This window comes from Balaenoptera borealis (assembly GCF_965194805.1).
Source record: "Balaenoptera borealis genome assembly, chromosome: 9".
NCBI lineage: Eukaryota > Metazoa > Chordata > Mammalia > Artiodactyla > Balaenopteridae > Balaenoptera > Balaenoptera borealis.
Window position 1 is genome coordinate 35,250,526 of NC_138873.1, and position 17,942 is coordinate 35,268,467.

General features: G+C 36.3%; 1 protein-coding gene and 1 long non-coding RNA gene across 17 annotated transcripts in view; one reads left to right on the plus strand and one right to left on the minus strand.

Moving 5' to 3' along the window:
• Positions 1-17,942, plus strand: part of ECHDC1 (ethylmalonyl-CoA decarboxylase 1) — a 61,196-nt gene that overhangs the window by 12,317 nt on the left and 30,937 nt on the right. For 5 of the 16 annotated variants that reach the window (XM_082406249.1, XM_082406253.1, XM_082406251.1 and 2 more), the window contains 3 exons: positions 4,813-5,034; positions 7,575-7,717; positions 16,353-16,405. In XM_082406249.1, coding sequence (XP_082262375.1) covers positions 4,815-5,034; positions 7,575-7,717; positions 16,353-16,405 — 416 coding nt within the window. In that variant the 5' untranslated portion in view covers positions 4,813-4,814. Of the gene's footprint in view, positions 1-1,136; positions 1,228-4,812; positions 5,035-7,574; positions 7,718-16,352; positions 16,406-17,942 lie in introns of all 16 variants that reach the window. The other 11 variants (XM_082406256.1, XM_082406254.1, XM_082406255.1 and 8 more) reach the window with 5 other exon arrangements.
• On the minus strand, positions 12,505-16,343 carry LOC309635293. Its single transcript, XR_014248737.1, has 2 exons — positions 14,472-16,343; positions 12,505-12,957 (listed from the first exon to the last, which is right to left on the minus strand). It is a non-coding gene; the product is annotated as an uncharacterized lncRNA (long non-coding RNA).

Below are 17,942 nucleotides of genomic sequence, written 5' to 3' on the forward strand. Positions count from 1 at the left end.
GTGAAAAGGAGCAGGGGCTCCTAAGCTAGGACTGACGGTGGAGTGGTGGTCCTGGATCAAACTGACCAGGGGCCGGTGAAAAGGAGATCTCCTCCTCTGGCTGACTGTAATACCCTTGAGCACTTGGAGCTACATATCCTGGACTTGCATTTCCTAGAATCCCAACAATGAAATAAACTTTTTCTATCTGGCAAATAGAGATCTTTTATTTAGTTTGGGAAATGATGGTTAGGTACAGTAATCCCTGTATGGTAATAACCACATTAGGTATCATTTAGTACCGCTAATATTAAATGTAAAGCTCTGTATGCTAAAGCCATGAATAAGATGTGGTCCCTACCCATAAGAGTTTTTGAATTTACTGGAGGCAGGAGCTTCATCTCTAATTCTTTCTTACCTGGTTTCTGGTTGTACATCAATTTTTAAGAAATATCATTACCTTTAATAAGGACACTTGCTTAGTTGTCAGACCTGCCAGAACCTTCAGACACCTATGTGACCACCAATGGCAAAATTTGTGTTCTTTATTAAATATCTTCTATGCAAAAAACAGAGTACTTAGAAAACTAGTTTTGAAATTGGCAGTTTAGAAGGTTGGGAGAGATTACTGACAAAGGTAGAGACCATCCCCCCCAAATTTGGAATGATATCCTTCAGTTAAAAAAATGTTTAGTGAGAAATGTAGCATACATGCATATAGTGAAAAGAGCATAAGAAGAGTTTAAAGAACAGCAACAACAAAAATAAATACCTGTGTATCCATTACTTAGGTTAAGAACTACAATACATTCATTCTGAAACCTAACTTTTTCAAAAGTATGTTAGGTTAGCTTTCTTCATTCCTCATGTCTACATTTATTTTCATTCTGGCTAACTGTAATACAACCTGATTTCAAAGTAAGTAAATGAAAGCAATCTTTTATAGAAGTAATACATGAATAGTAGTGTCGCACAGTTTCATAACCTCATAAATGTTTTGATTTCATCAGATAGCCTTTATGTAAAGTATGTTCTTGTCTATTCAAAAGACTTGTGATTCTAGGCAGCTATTTAGTTACCTAAAATAGTGTCTCAAGTTTTAAAGGTTTTTATACATTAATAATTTGTTTTTAAAAATTACATGTATTTATTTGGAGAAAAAGCAGAGTGAGAACTTCGAGAGCTTTCCTGTTGTTTCAGAATTTGACAGTAAGCAGGTCAGTCTCTAGAGGAAAGCTTCACATAAAGGTAAGCTTTCATTACTTGTAAAATGGAAATGTGGGCCCTATTTTCTGTTTGTTTGTTTGTTTTCTAGATTTGTTTTGGGAGGGTGGTGGGACTATATAATTTTCATTCTAATAGATTAATGCTAACGTAATCAGGTGACGAAGTGATACTCTGGAAATACGTAAGATGAGAGTATTTTGAAAGTAGTGCCCTCTGCCAATATTTTGGCCACAAGACACTGCAAAAAAAGAGCTGATCTGAGTTTACTTCTTTCTTTGGTTACTCCCCAGCAGAACTAGGATGTTGCTTGATTTTTGTTCTACTTCTGCTTAGAATGTTAAAACTTGGAAAGAATGAAGGGAAATAAAGTATAATCCTATGTACTGATTTAATGTCTTTGGATCCATTTCTGCCTATAGAAAATTCTTAGACTTCATGATAAAAGTTTATTGGTGAAGAGAAAAAAATCCTTTTATGAAGTTAAGGCTATATTTTAAATTTGATGCAGGTTTCTAATAGAGCTTAATAAAAGGTGGAATTTTGTTCTATTTTCAACTAGAGACTTGAATATTATTGCTGAGTGTGTATGTATTTTCTTTCTTTGATAAAACTAAAAATACTTTTTTTTTCTCTCTGAAATAGCTAGTTAGCAAAGGGGAGATCACTAAATAGGAATTCAATAAATACCAATTGAATTGTTACCAATTATATCTTACCAAATGCTCTTATCATATGCATGTATGTTTATATACTGGGATCCCAGTCCTTTGAACTTCTTGGCTATAAAAACCTATATACACATGGTGTAATTTACTTAATGGCTTTTATGCAAAGAAACTATTCAACCATTTTTTATTCTTAGAATGAAGCTATTATCTACTTTAAATAATCCAAGAAAGAATACTGTCCTGTTTTAAAAGATTTATCTTAATTGCTAATCTAGTTATTATGTATGTTTCTTGCCATTTGTCTTTTAAAAAGCAAGGAAGGCTTCCAGACTCATTTTGAATGATATATTTTGACGTATTTCCTTATTTTTCCCACAGACTTTGATCACTGAACTTGAATCTAGGGATAGTGAAAGGGGAGATGACAAAGAAAGAACAGTGGTTGGGGATGAGAGGGCTTTTTTGCACATTGCTGGAGTTGTGAGCATACATATAAATATACATATATATCTTGTCATGAGAATATAAGTTTTGCTAATTTAATTTATTTCTAGCCCCATTGCTTGTCATTTCTCAATAACTCCTGAAATTTTTAGTGTAGATTTCCTCTGCTAGCTAAGAGAATCTTGAGAGAACTTGATACTTATATTTAGTTGATAATTTAGGAAGCCTCCAAAATCCTTGTGTTTTTTCATAACTATTTCATACTTTTTAATTAGTAAAAACATTGTATTTCCCCCCCCCATCCTTTTCATTTCCCATAGACCTAAATTTTCCCACCTTTATCACTTTATTTCCCCTTCAGGTTCATTTTTTAGGTTCATGCTCAAGTCCTGAGAAGGACTAATTTTAAACCTTTTCAATTTCTTTGAAAAAGTACATGAAGATTTGTACTTCTAGGGGCATACAGTAGAAAGATAGCTCTGATTTTAAGGTGTAGTATACAACTAATTGGTGACCACTGTATTCATCCAGGTACATAGGTTTGAACTATGTTAGTCATAGAAGAAGTAAAGGATGGGAAAAATAAAAAAGGTTGCATATGAGAAATGAAGGTGGGGAAGGAGATTGGGTTTTCTGCTGTGGCTTTCTGGGTTGAGGATACTATGGATAGTTAAGGGAAGGAATAAAGTAGTTACAGGTTTTAAAAGTGTGAGTTCAGGTTTAAACAGTGATTTTGAGAAACCTGTGGTACATCTAGAGGTGAGGAGTAAGGAAGTAGATTTTTGTTTGATTTAGGAGTACTTGGGCATAAGGTCTCAACTAGAGATGGAAATGTAGAATTTGTTATCTTATGAGTTTTAATAAAAACTGTAGGCAAATGAATAAAAGAATTCCAACAAATTAGTACTAAAAAGGCAAAAAAATGAGCAAGAAAACTTGAAGAGGCACTTTACAAAAGATGATATGCAAATAAGCATATGAAAATGGAGCTTGACTTCACTAGACATCATAGAAATGCAAAGTGATACCACAATGATATACCACTCTCTAGAATGCCTAAAATGCAAAGAAAGGGAAAAAAAAAGACATTGACAAGTGATAACAAGGTTGTGGAACAGCTGGAATGTTCACTAGCTGTGGATGTGAAAACTCTTAGGCAGTATCTTTTAAAGTGAAATAAATGAACAGATGTGATCATTATGACCAGTGGTGTACCCGGAAAATGGCTGTGTGTGTGGGTGGGGGGAGAGATTGATATGTAGAGTTTGCTAATACTCTCACCATGGTTAATTTCAAGCTACCCATGGTTTAAAAAGAAACTTGCAAAATTCTTCAGTGTTTAACAAGCAGTTTTAGCCAGCTGCTGCCTGACCCACTAATTCCATTTCTAGATACAGCCAGCAGAAATGCATACTTGTTGACCCAAAAGACAGATACTAAAATGTTCACAGCAGCTCTACTTGTAATGCCAAAAACCAGAAACAACCCAAATGTCTATTTACATTAGAATAGATGAATTGTGGTATATTCATATAATAAAATACAACAATGAAAAGAATGGACTATTTAGAATCTAATTACACATAATAATAGTAATGGGTGTCACAAACGTAGTTGAAACCAGACACAAAAGAATATTTACTATATTTTTCAATTTATATAAAGTTCAGTAGCAGGCAAGCTAATCTTGGGTATTAGAAATCAAGATAGTTGTTATTTTTATTTGGAGTCATGTTCTGTTTCTTGATCTGAGTGCTATTTACTTGAATGTATTTACCTTGTGAAAATTCATTGAACTGTAACTTATGATTTGTATAATTTTCTGAATGTATTTTTTATGTGAACAAAAGTACTTACATAGGGCAAAAAAGCATTTGGGCAGATAGGAGATTACCCAGAGATGAGATATATAAAGTGAGAAGAGTGACAGAACTTTGGGGAACACAGAAACCACACACATACATTCCTATTTCTTTGCCCACTTTCCTCAGGACCCCTTCCAGCTTTTTCTATAAAGCATTACATAAGGTAAGGATAATGCTAAGAATAAATTTTCTGTTAGAGACTGGAACTGCTCTGTAGCATTTCTGCATAGAGATTGTTTCCAAGGGGACTTCTGGACTGAATTTATTCTTAGATTTAGAGTTCGAGGAAGAAGAACTGCTGTCATGAGGAAGACTCCCTGACGGCAGGAGATGGTGCTAACTACAGAGCAGCAACATTTTTCTAAATCCTCCTAGTGTGTTGGATCTCAGTAAATGCCCTATAGCTAGTCATCATCTCCTGATGATATACTGAAATAATGTAACTTGTATCCTTTGGTTTGAGAAGCGGGGGGAAGGGAAGCAATCCTATACACTTCTCAGAGAGTGTTTTGAGAAGTAGGCAAGTCCTCCCAATAAAGAGAAAGGTCTCTCACTAAAGCCTATTAATGTATGATATTCTAAAAGTGTCTGTTTATCCGGACGACTGCATACTTATCTCTCTTTTCCAGAAATGGCAAGACGTGTTTTGACGACATCACCTATCCCTATGAAGACAAAATTGCTACATCAAATAGGATTGTCACTTTATAATACCTCTCATGGCTTCCATGAGGAAGAAGTGAAAAGAAAACTTGAGCAGTTTCCCGGTGGATCCGTTGACCTTCAGAAGGAAGACAGTGGCATTGGCATTCTTACTCTGAACAATCCAAGTAAAATGAATGCCTTCTCAGGTATAGAGAGCTTTCTTTTGTTAGTTAAAACATGACACTAAATCTAACCTGCTATCCCATGCTTTTATCCTTAAATCTGTTGAACTTTCAAGAATTCTTGAAAGTCATGGTACTCTTTGTAGAACATGAGAAAACAAAACTATCACCTGAACCAGGAACATATTTTACTAACTGTGAATATTTTAATGTTTTTTAAAAATCCGTGAATATGGATGTTGGTAAAAAGGAAACCATCAAATTAATCTTGATTATTTTTTCCATTGAAATTTTAACTGCTTAATAACCTCATTTGTTTGTGTTCAGCTAATGTCACTGGGAGACAAAGGGAAGGATGTTTCAAAGATTTTAAAACCTAAAGAGAAAAGCCTAAAATGAAAAAAAAATTATTTAGCTTAAATTTTTTTTTTCTATGAACTAAAATAAGACTGTCATTTTAACCATGTAGTTCCAATAATCACTGAAAACACTGCACTTGCCTACTTGTTGCCCCTTTTCTAACTCTGAGATACAGGTAAATACCTTCTATTTACTAGGCAGCACTCTTGGCATATAAGAATTTTATATTTAAGAGACCTCAAGGTCCAGGACCTGTGATAATTTGTAATTTTTTGCCAAAGCTCAAATTTGAATTATTCTACCATGATGTTATACAAGAGCTCATGAGTTACCTTACTGACTACCCAGCACTCGTGTTTCCAGGTGATTTTGGCAATCTCTATTTGTTAGTTATATACTTCTTATAGGGGGAGCGAATTATATTTTATAGTAGCATTTGAAATATTGGGTTCAAAACTATCCCAATAAAGTTTCTTGTGTGTATATATAATCATACTTATAGACATACTTCAGTAGTTTGTAAATTATCAGTGGTGGGTCTTTAAACACAAGATGACTTTTCTTTACATTCAGCAGAATTCAGAGATGTCTCTATTAATGTTAACCAATAGAAGTATGATGCAGGACACAAGTGTCAGCTACATATGTAATTTAAAATTTTCTAGTAGCCATATATTTAAAAAGGAAAAAGAAAGGTAAGATTAATTTCAATAACATTTTATTTAACCCAGTGTACTCAAAATATTTCAACAAATGACTGATACAAAAATTATTAATGAGGTATTTTCCTCTTTTTTTTTTTTATACCAATTCTCTGAAATCTGGTATGTATTTTACATAACTGTTAGCAAATCAGGTCCGGTTGCTTGCCACTCAAAAATCAATACTCAAGAGACAAATGTTGGTAGAAAAAGGAAAGTAGCTTTTAATCAGAATGCTAGCAATCTGGGGAGATGTTGAACTCAGTGTCCCCCAAAAACCAGCTCTGAAGATTCTGCTCAGCCATGAAAGTTTTAAAGGGAAAAGGGGAAGTAATCTCAGTCGTTGAGATAAGGGGTCAGAATCGTCGCCATCCCCCACTGTGTGCAGGCTTGTTGACTTTTTGTGATTTTTCTTCAGATGCTATCTTGTTCACACAGATTTGTTCTCGAGATTTCTGAAGGGGAAGCTAGGGAAGAGATCTGGTCATCTCTTAATTACTTATTCTTCATTTCTACTTCTTTAATCTACGGAAAGAGCCAACAGGTTAGGCAACGTATTGTGTGATCAAAAGATCTGAAAGTTGTGCTAGGGCCAGAGATGAGTAGAGGATGGGGGTGCCTGGCTTAAGGTTAGTGACAAGACAAAAGGGGCCTCCTGTAGAGAGCTCTTTCCTGCAAAGAGGCCTTTCCTGCTGAAAGCTGTTTACACTACTGCACATCTCAGTTTAGACTAGCCATGTTTCAAGTGCTCAATGACTACGTGTGTGTGGTGGCTACTTTACTGGACAGTGCAGCTGCATACCTTCAACTGGTTCCGAGAATGAAAGCCAATTTTTATATTAGCCTAGGAAAAATAAAATTAGAAAGATAAGACTGCTCTAGGGATTTAGACTAGATAAATACTTGTTTTAACTTACTACTGAATAGCTACAATTTATAATTTATATTAGTCAAATTTTTATTCAAACGGAAACAAATATTAATTTGATGCCTAATATTTAAAACTAATACAAGCAGAACTGCTTTGATTTGGATGATGGTGGTTGGGTTGGGTTGGGTTGTGAGATGATGAATGAGCCCAACACCACACAACTCTCAAGGCCCTTGTTTGAAAATGAGCCAACCAGATACTCTTTAAGGTCTGTTTCAACTCTTATGTTTATTTTACAAAGTCAAAAAGATTATTTTAACTACTGGTACAGATTTCTCATACTTAGGGCCAGCATTATTTTTTCTACCTAACCACATATTTATGTGACTTCTTAATTAAGGGAGAGAGAGAAAGAGGTCACTATCAAATTGTAAACTTTTAAAGCAGAGACTGTCATGCTTGCCTCTTTTGTATATACTCCTTAGTACCAACATGATAGGCATTTGATAGGCATTCAGTAAATATTTGTAAAATTTGTGACCTAGGAGTCTTGTTTGACACCTTACAGTTTCTAAATTATTTCTATTTGTCCAATATTGTATGTGTTTTTGATTCCCCCTCCCCTCTGGCAGGTGTTATGATGCTACAACTTCTGGAAAAAGTGATTGAGTTGGAAAATTGGACAGAGGGGAAAGGTCTCATTGTCCGCGGAGCAAAAAATACTTTCTCCTCAGGATCTGATCTGAATGCTGTGAAAGAACTCGGAACTCCAGAGGCAAGTATTGTATGAATTATGCAATAGGTTCTACATGTTTGTCAGACATCTGGGCTAAGTATTTATATTCTACTTATATGGTTATTATCATGACAGCTTTTCTTTAATAGCTTTCCAAGGATCAGAGTTTTTGTTTTGCTTCTTAAATTAAAGATTAGCTTGTAATAATGTGAAGTAATGGGGAATAAAATGAAGGACAGGAAGACTAGCAATAAAAAGTTCATTATTAAAGCCAGCAAGGATTTTAATTTTTTAAGTGGAAGTCCCTTAGCATCTCATGGTAAGGAGTTTTCCATGAGGTACCTAGCATAGCTTTGGCACATGGTAGACTTCAACAAATGCTAACAGTTAAAAAACTTGCTTTTGAATTATGATTACAGAAAAGGAATCCGAATCATCTCTCGTTATCTGTCCTCCAAGCAACCTGTTTTTCTTGAATTCAGCCGTCCACTAACATCCCCTAGGCAGAAAAAATAAAAGAGAGTGAGAGAGAGAGAGAGAGAGGGGAGAGAAAAAAAGGTATCTGTTGCCATTTAATTAAAGATGTGAGCTGTATGTAGGTAATAATGTTTTAATGTTATTGCACAACTCTCATACCACTCTATGTAGTATAATGATCTCTATTTGCATAATATATGAGGAAGGATCTCTCTTTTGGAAACTTTGATAGATTTGTATTTGAATGCTGGTTTTTTCTGGCTAAGTGATTGGGTAAATCACTTATTCTTTCTAAGTCTTATTTTCCTAATCTATAAATAAGAATTGTATATTTCCCAGAGCTATTGTGAGGATTCAAGATAATATATACAAAGTGCCTACTAGCATGGTGTCTGAAAAAGGTAGCTATTATTTTTATTTCAAAGATCCTCATCCCTGATGATCCACAATTTGTAGCAGCGCTAGCCTTAAATCTGTAATGCCTCTGAACGGTTAGAGTGAGACTGCAGACATGCATCTCGGGGCGGGGGGCCTCCGAGGAGCTCTGGTTCTTTATGTCTCAGATCAGAAAGAATTCAGCAAGAGGCAAAGTGATAGATAAGAAATGATTTATTAGAATAGGATGCTTATAGGTTTACAAGCAGGCAGGCAGGAGGGTGCTGCCCTGAGAACTTAGTGGGCTACAGTTTTATAATCAAAGGAAAAGTGGGGAGGGGGAGAAGACCACCATCTTCCTCATTCTTGAGTAGACATCACACTTCCAACATTGGTTCCTCCTCCATGTCGGGTGGGGGATTTTTCTTGTCCCTACATGGTCAAACTGGGGCTGTCATGGTGTAATGGAAATGAGCAAAAAGGTGGTAACATATACTAAAATATGGTAAATCATCTCAGCTTTCAGTATAATGTCACCTTTTCCTTATATTTTTATTTTCAGTGTGTGCAGAGAAGCATGTCCTAGAAATCATTAACTTACTGACCTCACTGGGCAGGATGTGGGTCTCATTCCACCATTATTTTATTGTTTTGGGGCATGTCTCATGCTTCTGTTGCATGATTTTGCTGCTAAGCAAGCCTGCTTGGTTTTGTGGTGAAGCAAACCTGCTTTCTTGAGTGATCATTAACTTACAGGGTCTCCCATACTTTGTCTTTACTTACAATCCCCTAGTGGGATTAACTATTTAATCACCTACTTTGTCCCTTTAATCTGTCCCTGTCAAGAGCACTAAGCTGGGGATCTGAATATATGGATTCTTGCCCCAGCTTTACTGATAATTAACTATGTGACCTGTAAGTCATTTGATTATAATTTTTCATTTCTAGAATAATTGTATTGCTAAACACTTTACTTTGTTCACAAAAGATACTATAAAGATATTGTAGAATGAGATAATAGATTACTGTGGGTCTGGTGTGTTGTCAGCGTTGGGCTGCACCCTGCAGGCCTGCAAGGCCTGTATTTGCCCAGCTTCAAGACCTAAGAAAGAGCCCGGAGTCAGTGACAGAGACATCAGTGGTTCAGTGGATAGGGGGAGCGTCTGAAGCAAGGTCCTGGAGCAACACCCCACCATCTGCAGCAGAGGGCGGGTGGGACAGGGCAGGACAGTCTTCACTCCAAGGGCAAGGGGAGATTGGAGATTGCCAGTTTTAAGGGGAATTAACCTCAGGTTGGCTCATTGGTTACCAGGGAAACTAGCAGAAGGGCACGCCCCTCACCACCCCTTTGTTAAGAACAGTCACTAGCTGGGGCCTGGGGCAGGTATGTAGGAAGGTCAGTCATGTGAGTAGGGTGTAGGTAAAGCGGGCACTGGTGGAGCAGGGAATGTAGAGAGCCAGAGAACAGCCATCTTGAGTGGCCTGATCTTACCGTCAGATAGGAAAACACCCCTAAAAATGTGAAAGGTTATTTTGCTTTCTTCTAGTTAGAAGGTTGTTTCTGTCTAACTAGATCATGTGGCCAAGATTTTTTTCCCTATAAATGTAAAAACTAAAAGTGGAGACATGCTAATTGTTTCACATATATATAGTCAGTCTGATGTAAATCATGTGGGAAAATATGTATCATTTTTATTCAGACTTCAGGTAAGGGATCACTAAATAAAGTTTATTCTTTCCAGTAAGGACATTCTCCAAGTAATCTGTCCTGAATGCCTGCAGTAGAGTAAGATTGACTTTTGATCAACACCTGAGAACTCGGGTGGTGTGACCCCAATGCTTAAATAACACTGCCGGCGTTCATCCCTTGTAGTTATGCACATCTGCCAGTCTCATTAGAAAAAAAAATCTGGAATTGTGTTTCTGCTTTACAGTGTGTATGCTTCAAGCCCAGATTGGTATTTAAAATACCTTATTTTATTTAAAGCATTTTTTTGTGTAGATGGATCCTTTATTGTATTTTTATGAAACCTTCTTAGTCATAGTTATAGGAAATATATAGCATAGAAATAAACAATTTGAGTAAATTCTCTTTATGGATAATATTAAGAAAGACAGTAATGTTTATAAAGTGTGGTGTATTTGTCACATGATGATTTTTAAAATTAATAAGAACTGGAAACAGTTTACATAAAGTTCCTGTTAACTCTTTCCATTTCTCATATAGAACATATTCCTATATGCCTGAGAAGTAACTATAAATATGTGTAAAACTGAAATTTTCAATGGCCTTGGGACTTTTGAGGCTCATACATGTTTATGAATTGCAGCTGCACATATAAACGCATCTGTCCCTCACAGCTGAGAGATTCTGAGATGCTTAACATGACTTTAAGTATAAACAGCCTTCTCTCAACAAAGCTCTTCTTTATCTAATATACTTACTCTTTGTTGTTGCAAATGCGTCATTGCATCTGCTTATTTGGTGATTCGGTGAATTTGCTCTTCTGAGGATGATGAGATAAGTAGAATAGATGATTTTAGTAATTGGGTTACTTTCCCTTCTCATTATAAGATACGTGAAAGTGATTATTAAATAGCTTTTTTAAAAAAGATAATTATGCTGATGTTTTTGCCACTGTATGTTTTCAGTTTTGAAAAATACTTTATTAATAAAAATTACCAAATATAAACAAAAGTAGACGTGTCGACTGAAAAAAAGTGCACGACCTAAAAGTTGAGAGTTATGTTTTTTTCGGCAGACATTCTTAGGACTTCAAGCCTGGAGACAGCATCTCAGATAACCCTGAGAAACTGCTCCGAGGAGGTGAGGGGGAACCAGTATATATAGGAGTATTTGCAACAAAGGGCAGGTAGTCGGAATGTCAAAAGATTATTGTTAATTAAAGAAAACCAGATATCTCAAGTTAAGGAATTTACTGCTTTTCTATGTATAGGGAGGTGCAAGAGTCTGGGCTCACTGAAGTCATTCCCTTGATGTGCACTTCAGCTATCTGGGGCCAGTGTCCTGTGTTTTCTCATCCTGAGTTTCCTTAATCTGCACTGTTGGGGTGGCTGCAGTCTGATGACTGCTAGATGGGGGGCATTCCTTGTTTCCATCCCGAGTTCCCTCAGGGCTCACCATCGGCGGTGGCTGCTGTGACTGATGGCTGTGACATCCTTTGTTTACTGATATGACAGGCAATATTTTTTTTCTCAGACTAATACGTTGAAACCCTCATGTACTCATAATAGTATCAACAGTCATCAACATTATATTTGCTTATCTATCATTCCAGTTTTTTTTTTTCTTTAGGTACCTGGTCTCCTAAGAGGTTGGTTTCATATTTGTACCCTTTGTTTAATGAGCAGGAAAAGAGCTCTAATTGTTCCTGTTAGGCAGTTAATCCTTGGTTGAGAAGGTCCAGGCAGGGAGATGAATTAGCATAACACAAGCATTAGCCCTGAAAAGTTATGGGACAGAAAAAAAGAATAAAATAGGAAAAAATCTAGTGTAAGTATTAACCCATTTATAAGATTTGAATTGATGCTACCAATGTTCTGCAGACTAAAAGAAGTCTTTTTTCAGAGGGCAGAAGTAATCAAAATCCAATTAGAAGCTTCAAGATTTGGGGTAATAAAAACCTGCTTACTCTGCAGTGAATGGGTTTAATGCCTCAAGGAAAAGTCTGGCATTTTAGAAACCTTTATACTCTTATTAATCTAGCTCGAAGATAATATCCTCCTTTGTCCGCTGACCTCCCTTGTTTCTTTTCTACCAATCTGTTGCCCCCTATTTCTCTGTTGCCTAAATTTCCACAGCGACCTCAAAGTTCTTGTCTAACTTATTTGCTTTCGCTATGACTATTGTACAGTTCCATTGTAGCCTTATTAATTTGTAGACAAACTATTATAATTTCCTTGAAACCCTTCCATGTATTTTGAGGAAATTAATAAATTCATACAACAAGCACTTAGGGAAAAAAAAAGAGGCTCATTTATGGTTATGTTACTGTAAGGGGGACCCCTTCCAGGGCCCAAGAGTGGACTCTTGTCTAACACTCGGAATTGAATTGTCCAAGGAGACACCTGTACTGACAAAGGAAAAGATTTTACTAGGAAGGGGTGCCTGGGCGGAGAACAGCTGGGTATAAGGAACTCAGGAGAACTGCTCTGCCACGTGGCTTGCAGTCTCAGGTTTTATGGTAATGGAGTTAGCTTTCCAGGTTGTCTCTGGCTAATCATCTTGCTTGTGCCCATATTTGGTCCAATTCCTGGCAGCGCATACATCTCTCAGTCAAGATGGTTTCCAGCGTGAGGATTTCTGGGAGGTTGGCAGGACATATTATGGGCTGGCGTCTCCCTCATTTTGGCCCCTCTTCCAGCTGGTGGTAGCTCGTCAGTTCTGTGTTCCTTATCGGGACCTCCTGTTGTGAGATAATTCATTCAAGCAGTTATTATTCTGCCTGGCCAGGGCAGATGATTTCTGTCAGTGGTTCCCTAACAGTTCTAGGATAAGATATGTTTACAGGCTGGGCATTTTTCCACTCAGGATACATGTGGCTTAGAGTAAATATGATGTTGATAGTTCCCTTTGGAACTTAGGCTGGGCGTCGTGCGTCTCACCTTTGTTATTCTAGGAGGAGTGGAGGAGGAGGGTTGGGTCTCAGGGTATCATCCAGATAGGATGGAAGTATCCCCTTCTGCAGCAGCTCTCAAAACCTTTATTAAGTTTAAGTTCTGAGCTCCCAACTTTCATTCATCAGAGTAGGTCTAGATTTTCATTGGTTCCTTTCTTTGAGTTTATTCTATCACAAGTCAGGGTTTCTCTGTCACTGGCTTATTTTCATCCTGTAGCCTAGGAAGAGGCCTGAACATTTAGTCATTGTTGGCTCAGTAGCTTTGGGGAATAAATTTAATCAATTAAATATTTCTTCTCCCTAGGTCATGTTGGCTAGTGCAGTGTCATCTCTACTTTATGATACATTTAAAGCCAAAGCATACCTTATTATCTGATTGCTGTTACTGATATTAGTTATAACGATGATAGATAACATTCTTGTTCTAGTACTGTATGTCAGGCACTGTTCTAAGCTCTTCCGTGTTATAACTTATTTATTACTAATTCCCCTAATGAGATATAGGTACTATTACTAGCACCATTTTACAGGTGAGGAGACTGAGGCACAGAGAGGTTAAGTATCTTGCCAAAATTCAAACTAGCTATTAAGTGGTAGAGCCCAGATTCAAACCTAGGCAGTTTAGCTCTTGAGTCTGTGTTGTTATCCATTATTCCATATTGCTTTTAAACATTTTTAGTGTGACTTTTATCTTTTGAATGAGAAGTATGATAGTACATAGGTTAATACCCACTTCACTTTCATTTCTACCAATTCTAAATAATTCCATCAGTATTTTAAGTACTCTAAAATCTAGTAATAGAAAATAAGCCTATTAAAATTACTCTGTTGAGATAATTTAACAGGCTTTATAGGACAAATTTTTAATAGAATATAAACTATTCTAGTTTTAAACCTTCTAGCTCTTTGTGCTTGTGTTAATTTTCTCATCACTTTGTTGTATAGACTGACCTTCCTGATAAAGGCTTTCAGTTAGGAAATTTGTATCATACTGGGTTTTACCATTCATTGACTGCCTTTGTTTTATGAATCAACATAGTTCTCCATCTCAAATTCATCTGAGTCAGTTAACTTCAGCAAGCACATACTATATGCAGAACATTGTACTACGAGCTTCTGAGGATAAAGAAGGCATTTTGTTAGTCTCAAAGACTTTATTATCTAGGCCTAGCAAATGCCATCTCCCCTTCTCCTCTATAAAGCCTTCTCAACTACCCCAACGCAGTTGAAATGAATTGTTTCTTAATTGCCACCGTTCTCAGCTTGTTCAAGCATTTCTTGAAATACTTAATATACTATACCTTGATGCATGTTGCATTTCTTTATTTCTCACAAGATCTTTGAGGACTGGGAACTGGGACCACATTCTACTGATTATGTTCCCTGTTCTTCCTTTGTATAGATGATGTGACTGATAATAAATCCAAACACAGTGTATACAATCTGTAAATTCTGTAGTGTAGTTAGAAAAATAAAAATACTGCAGAAACACAAAGGAGAAAACTATTACTGTGGGATTTAGAAACTCTTGATGGAAAAATATTTGATCTGGGCATTCCTTGAAATAGGTAGAGAAAAGGACAGGCTGTTCCAAATAATGGGAATGATGTGAGCAAAGACACAGGAACAACAGTAACTGTAAGGTGTTAAAAGAATGACAAATAGTTTGTTGTTGCAGAAGTTAAGATGCTTGGATGAGGGGTGCAGCAGTCAATAAAGTTGGTAAAATAGTTTGGGATCAATCCTTCCCAAGGAATTTAGACTTCATTTTATTGGTGATATGAAATTATCATCCTATAGGGAGGTTTTTCAGGCAGGATGCAAGATATATCACAGAGGAAAAAGAAATTAAATATAGAGAGACCAGTTAGGAAGCAAGGCTGTTGTCATAATCTAAGCATGAGTAACACAAGTCTGAACTAGTGTTGCGGCAGAGAAAATAGAAAAAGAAGGGATTTGCATTGGAAATATTTCAAAGGAAGGATTGAGGGGACATGCTTGTTAACTGACTGAGCCTGGGAGAACTATGAAATGGAAGAGTTAAAGATAATACCAAAATTCTGAGCCTTTTGGACCAGAAAACCTTTCCTGTTAACTCAGAACTCACTCTGTGATCTTTTACAGAGTATCTAGGTACATTTTCATCTTTCCAGCCATTCTTTAAGTCAAATAGAACAGGTTTTTAAAATTTTCATTGCTTCCTTATGGATGAGAAAACTGAAGTTCATAGTTATGACTTGCTCAAGTTTATGTTGTTATTATGTGGCAACACTAGGATTAAAACCCAGCTTTTTCACAGCCCATTGGTTTTGCCATGCTGAATTTGAAGTGTTAGCAGAATGTGAAATTTCTAGCAGGTTTTGGGACTCTACGTGAAAACAGTAGTTGAAGCAATGGGAATGGTTGAGATTTCCAAGCGAGAAATTGTAGATAAAGGAGAGAAAGAGAATCATGGATTGGATTTTTGGTAATAGCATTTAGCTGAATAAAAAGAGATAAAGAAGAAAACTGGAAAATAACAAAGAAATAGGAAGAGGATCAGGAGTGGAAGATGTTGCTAGAAACTGAGAATATCAAAAGTGAAGAAACTGGTCAAAGCAAGATGCTATATATATTATGGAGACACAGAGGAAGATGAGGATAAGGAAAAGCTATTCAATTTAACAAATAGGAGATTGTTAGAAACCTTTGAGGAGAGTCTTTTGAGAGAAGGCTGAAGACCACATTATACTAGGTTGAAGAAAGTATATGAGGGAAAAAAGAAGAGGCAATGAGTTTACACTATTAGGAAACTTGTTTTTTATGTTTATGTTCTTAGGGGATCAGAGTTTGGGATAATAGGTGGGTTTGTCTTATGCCTCTTCCCTCCAAATTACCCTGAGTAGAACTCTCCTCTTTTCTGGGGTATATGACTTAGGTGTGAGAGTTACTCTCTCTCTCACACCTAAGTCTTTACTGATAGCTCATGCAAAGCTGAGCTCAAGGAACCCCAGAAGATCAACACAATTAAATACTGCATCATTTGCATTTCAGACAGCTTCAAAGAGTTTTAAATGAAAACCTCATTTTAAAAAGTTTGGTATATTTTTGGCTTTATTACTTTCTAAATCCTGAAAGTGTTTTTTAATAATTTCTTATATAATACATTTGCATTGTATCTTTGTGTTTATTCTTATTTAAAGGATGGAATGGCCGTATGCATGTTCATGCAAAGCACCTTAACAAGATTTATGAGGTAATGTATCTTTGTTTTTAAAATATAATTTCTAAAAAACCAAAAATAGCTCTTCATTCTATGCTTTGCAGTAGTTAAAAAATAGTCACTGATTTTCTAATCATATTTATTCTAATGATGAACTATTTGTGCCATCAAGGATTGTCATATAATTAAATGTTACTGAAGGACATACAAGTATGTCTCTTAAAAAAAAAGAGACGAGAGATTAAAAGAATTAAAGACATAGCACTTTTCCCTAAAGAGCTAATATTTAGGTATAATCTGGCTATATTTAGGTATAGACACGGGAAAGTTAAATACTGATACTAGAGCAGAATACACAGTGGTCAAGACATGACACATAAAGATTACCTAATATTCAAAATTAGTAGAATGTATAGTGAAGTGGTCTGTATCTGCAAGGAGATAGAAAAAGAGTTACCAATTGGAGAAGGCTTTTACAGATTTCTGAGGAAGATGGATTCACTTTGCACCTAGATGAGGAAGAAAAAGGAGAAATTTTTGGGCCTGTCATTTTGCATTTGGGGTTACAAACTATGAAATGATTGGGCTGATTAGCTTTCTACTTCTATATTCTGAATGTAAACAATTTAAATATAATTAAAACTAAGGAAATTCATATTTATTTAGCATACTTGTTAATTGGACGTCACTGTATTTTTGGTACTCTTTGTATGTGAGTCTAGAAAGAAAAGTGGAATCAACATTACTATTTAAAATACCTTCTTCATTGTCTTAGCTCTTATTCACCTACTTCTCCCTATTACATTTGACTTTTTCTTAAATAAATCTTAAAACTTTTGTTTTTTTTTTAAAAAATAATCCTTTTTAGGGACTTCCCTGGTCCCTAAAATGCAGAGGACGTGGGTTTGATCCCTGGTCAGGGAACTAAGATCCCATATGCTGCGGGGTAACTAAGCCCATGCGCCACAACTACTGAGCTCGCGCACCTCAACTAGAGAGCCTGCGTGCCACAAACTACAGAGCCCACGTGCTCTGGAGCCCGTGTGCCACAACTAGAGAGAGAAAAAAACCCACATGCCACAACTAGAGAGAAGCCTGTGCCCCGCCAGGAAGAGCCCACACGCTGCAACGAAAGATCCTGCATGCCTCAGCGAAGATCCTGCGTGCCGCAACTAAGACCTGATGCAGCCAAAAAAAAAAAATCCTTTTATTTGGAAGCAGTGTGTGTTAAGAAATTTGCAATTACTTTAGACCTGCACCTTTTCATTTTGGTTAGACCAACAAAAAATTCTATACTTTCAGAACATTTTAAATTCACCTTTTAAATACACACTTTGCAAAGTGGGTCTTTGCAAACACAAAAGGTTAAGACTTATTTTTACTTCAGAACCATTCTTTTATATAGGATCAGTCTCTGGATCATTTCAGTGAGTAATGAAAACATTTTTGATAGGAACCTTCAATAACACTTCTGGAACTCAGTCTTCTGTACCACAATTCTTCCTTTTGGATACAGCCTTAATTTTCCCATCCGTAATTTGATATCAATAAAAATGGACTAAGACAATAT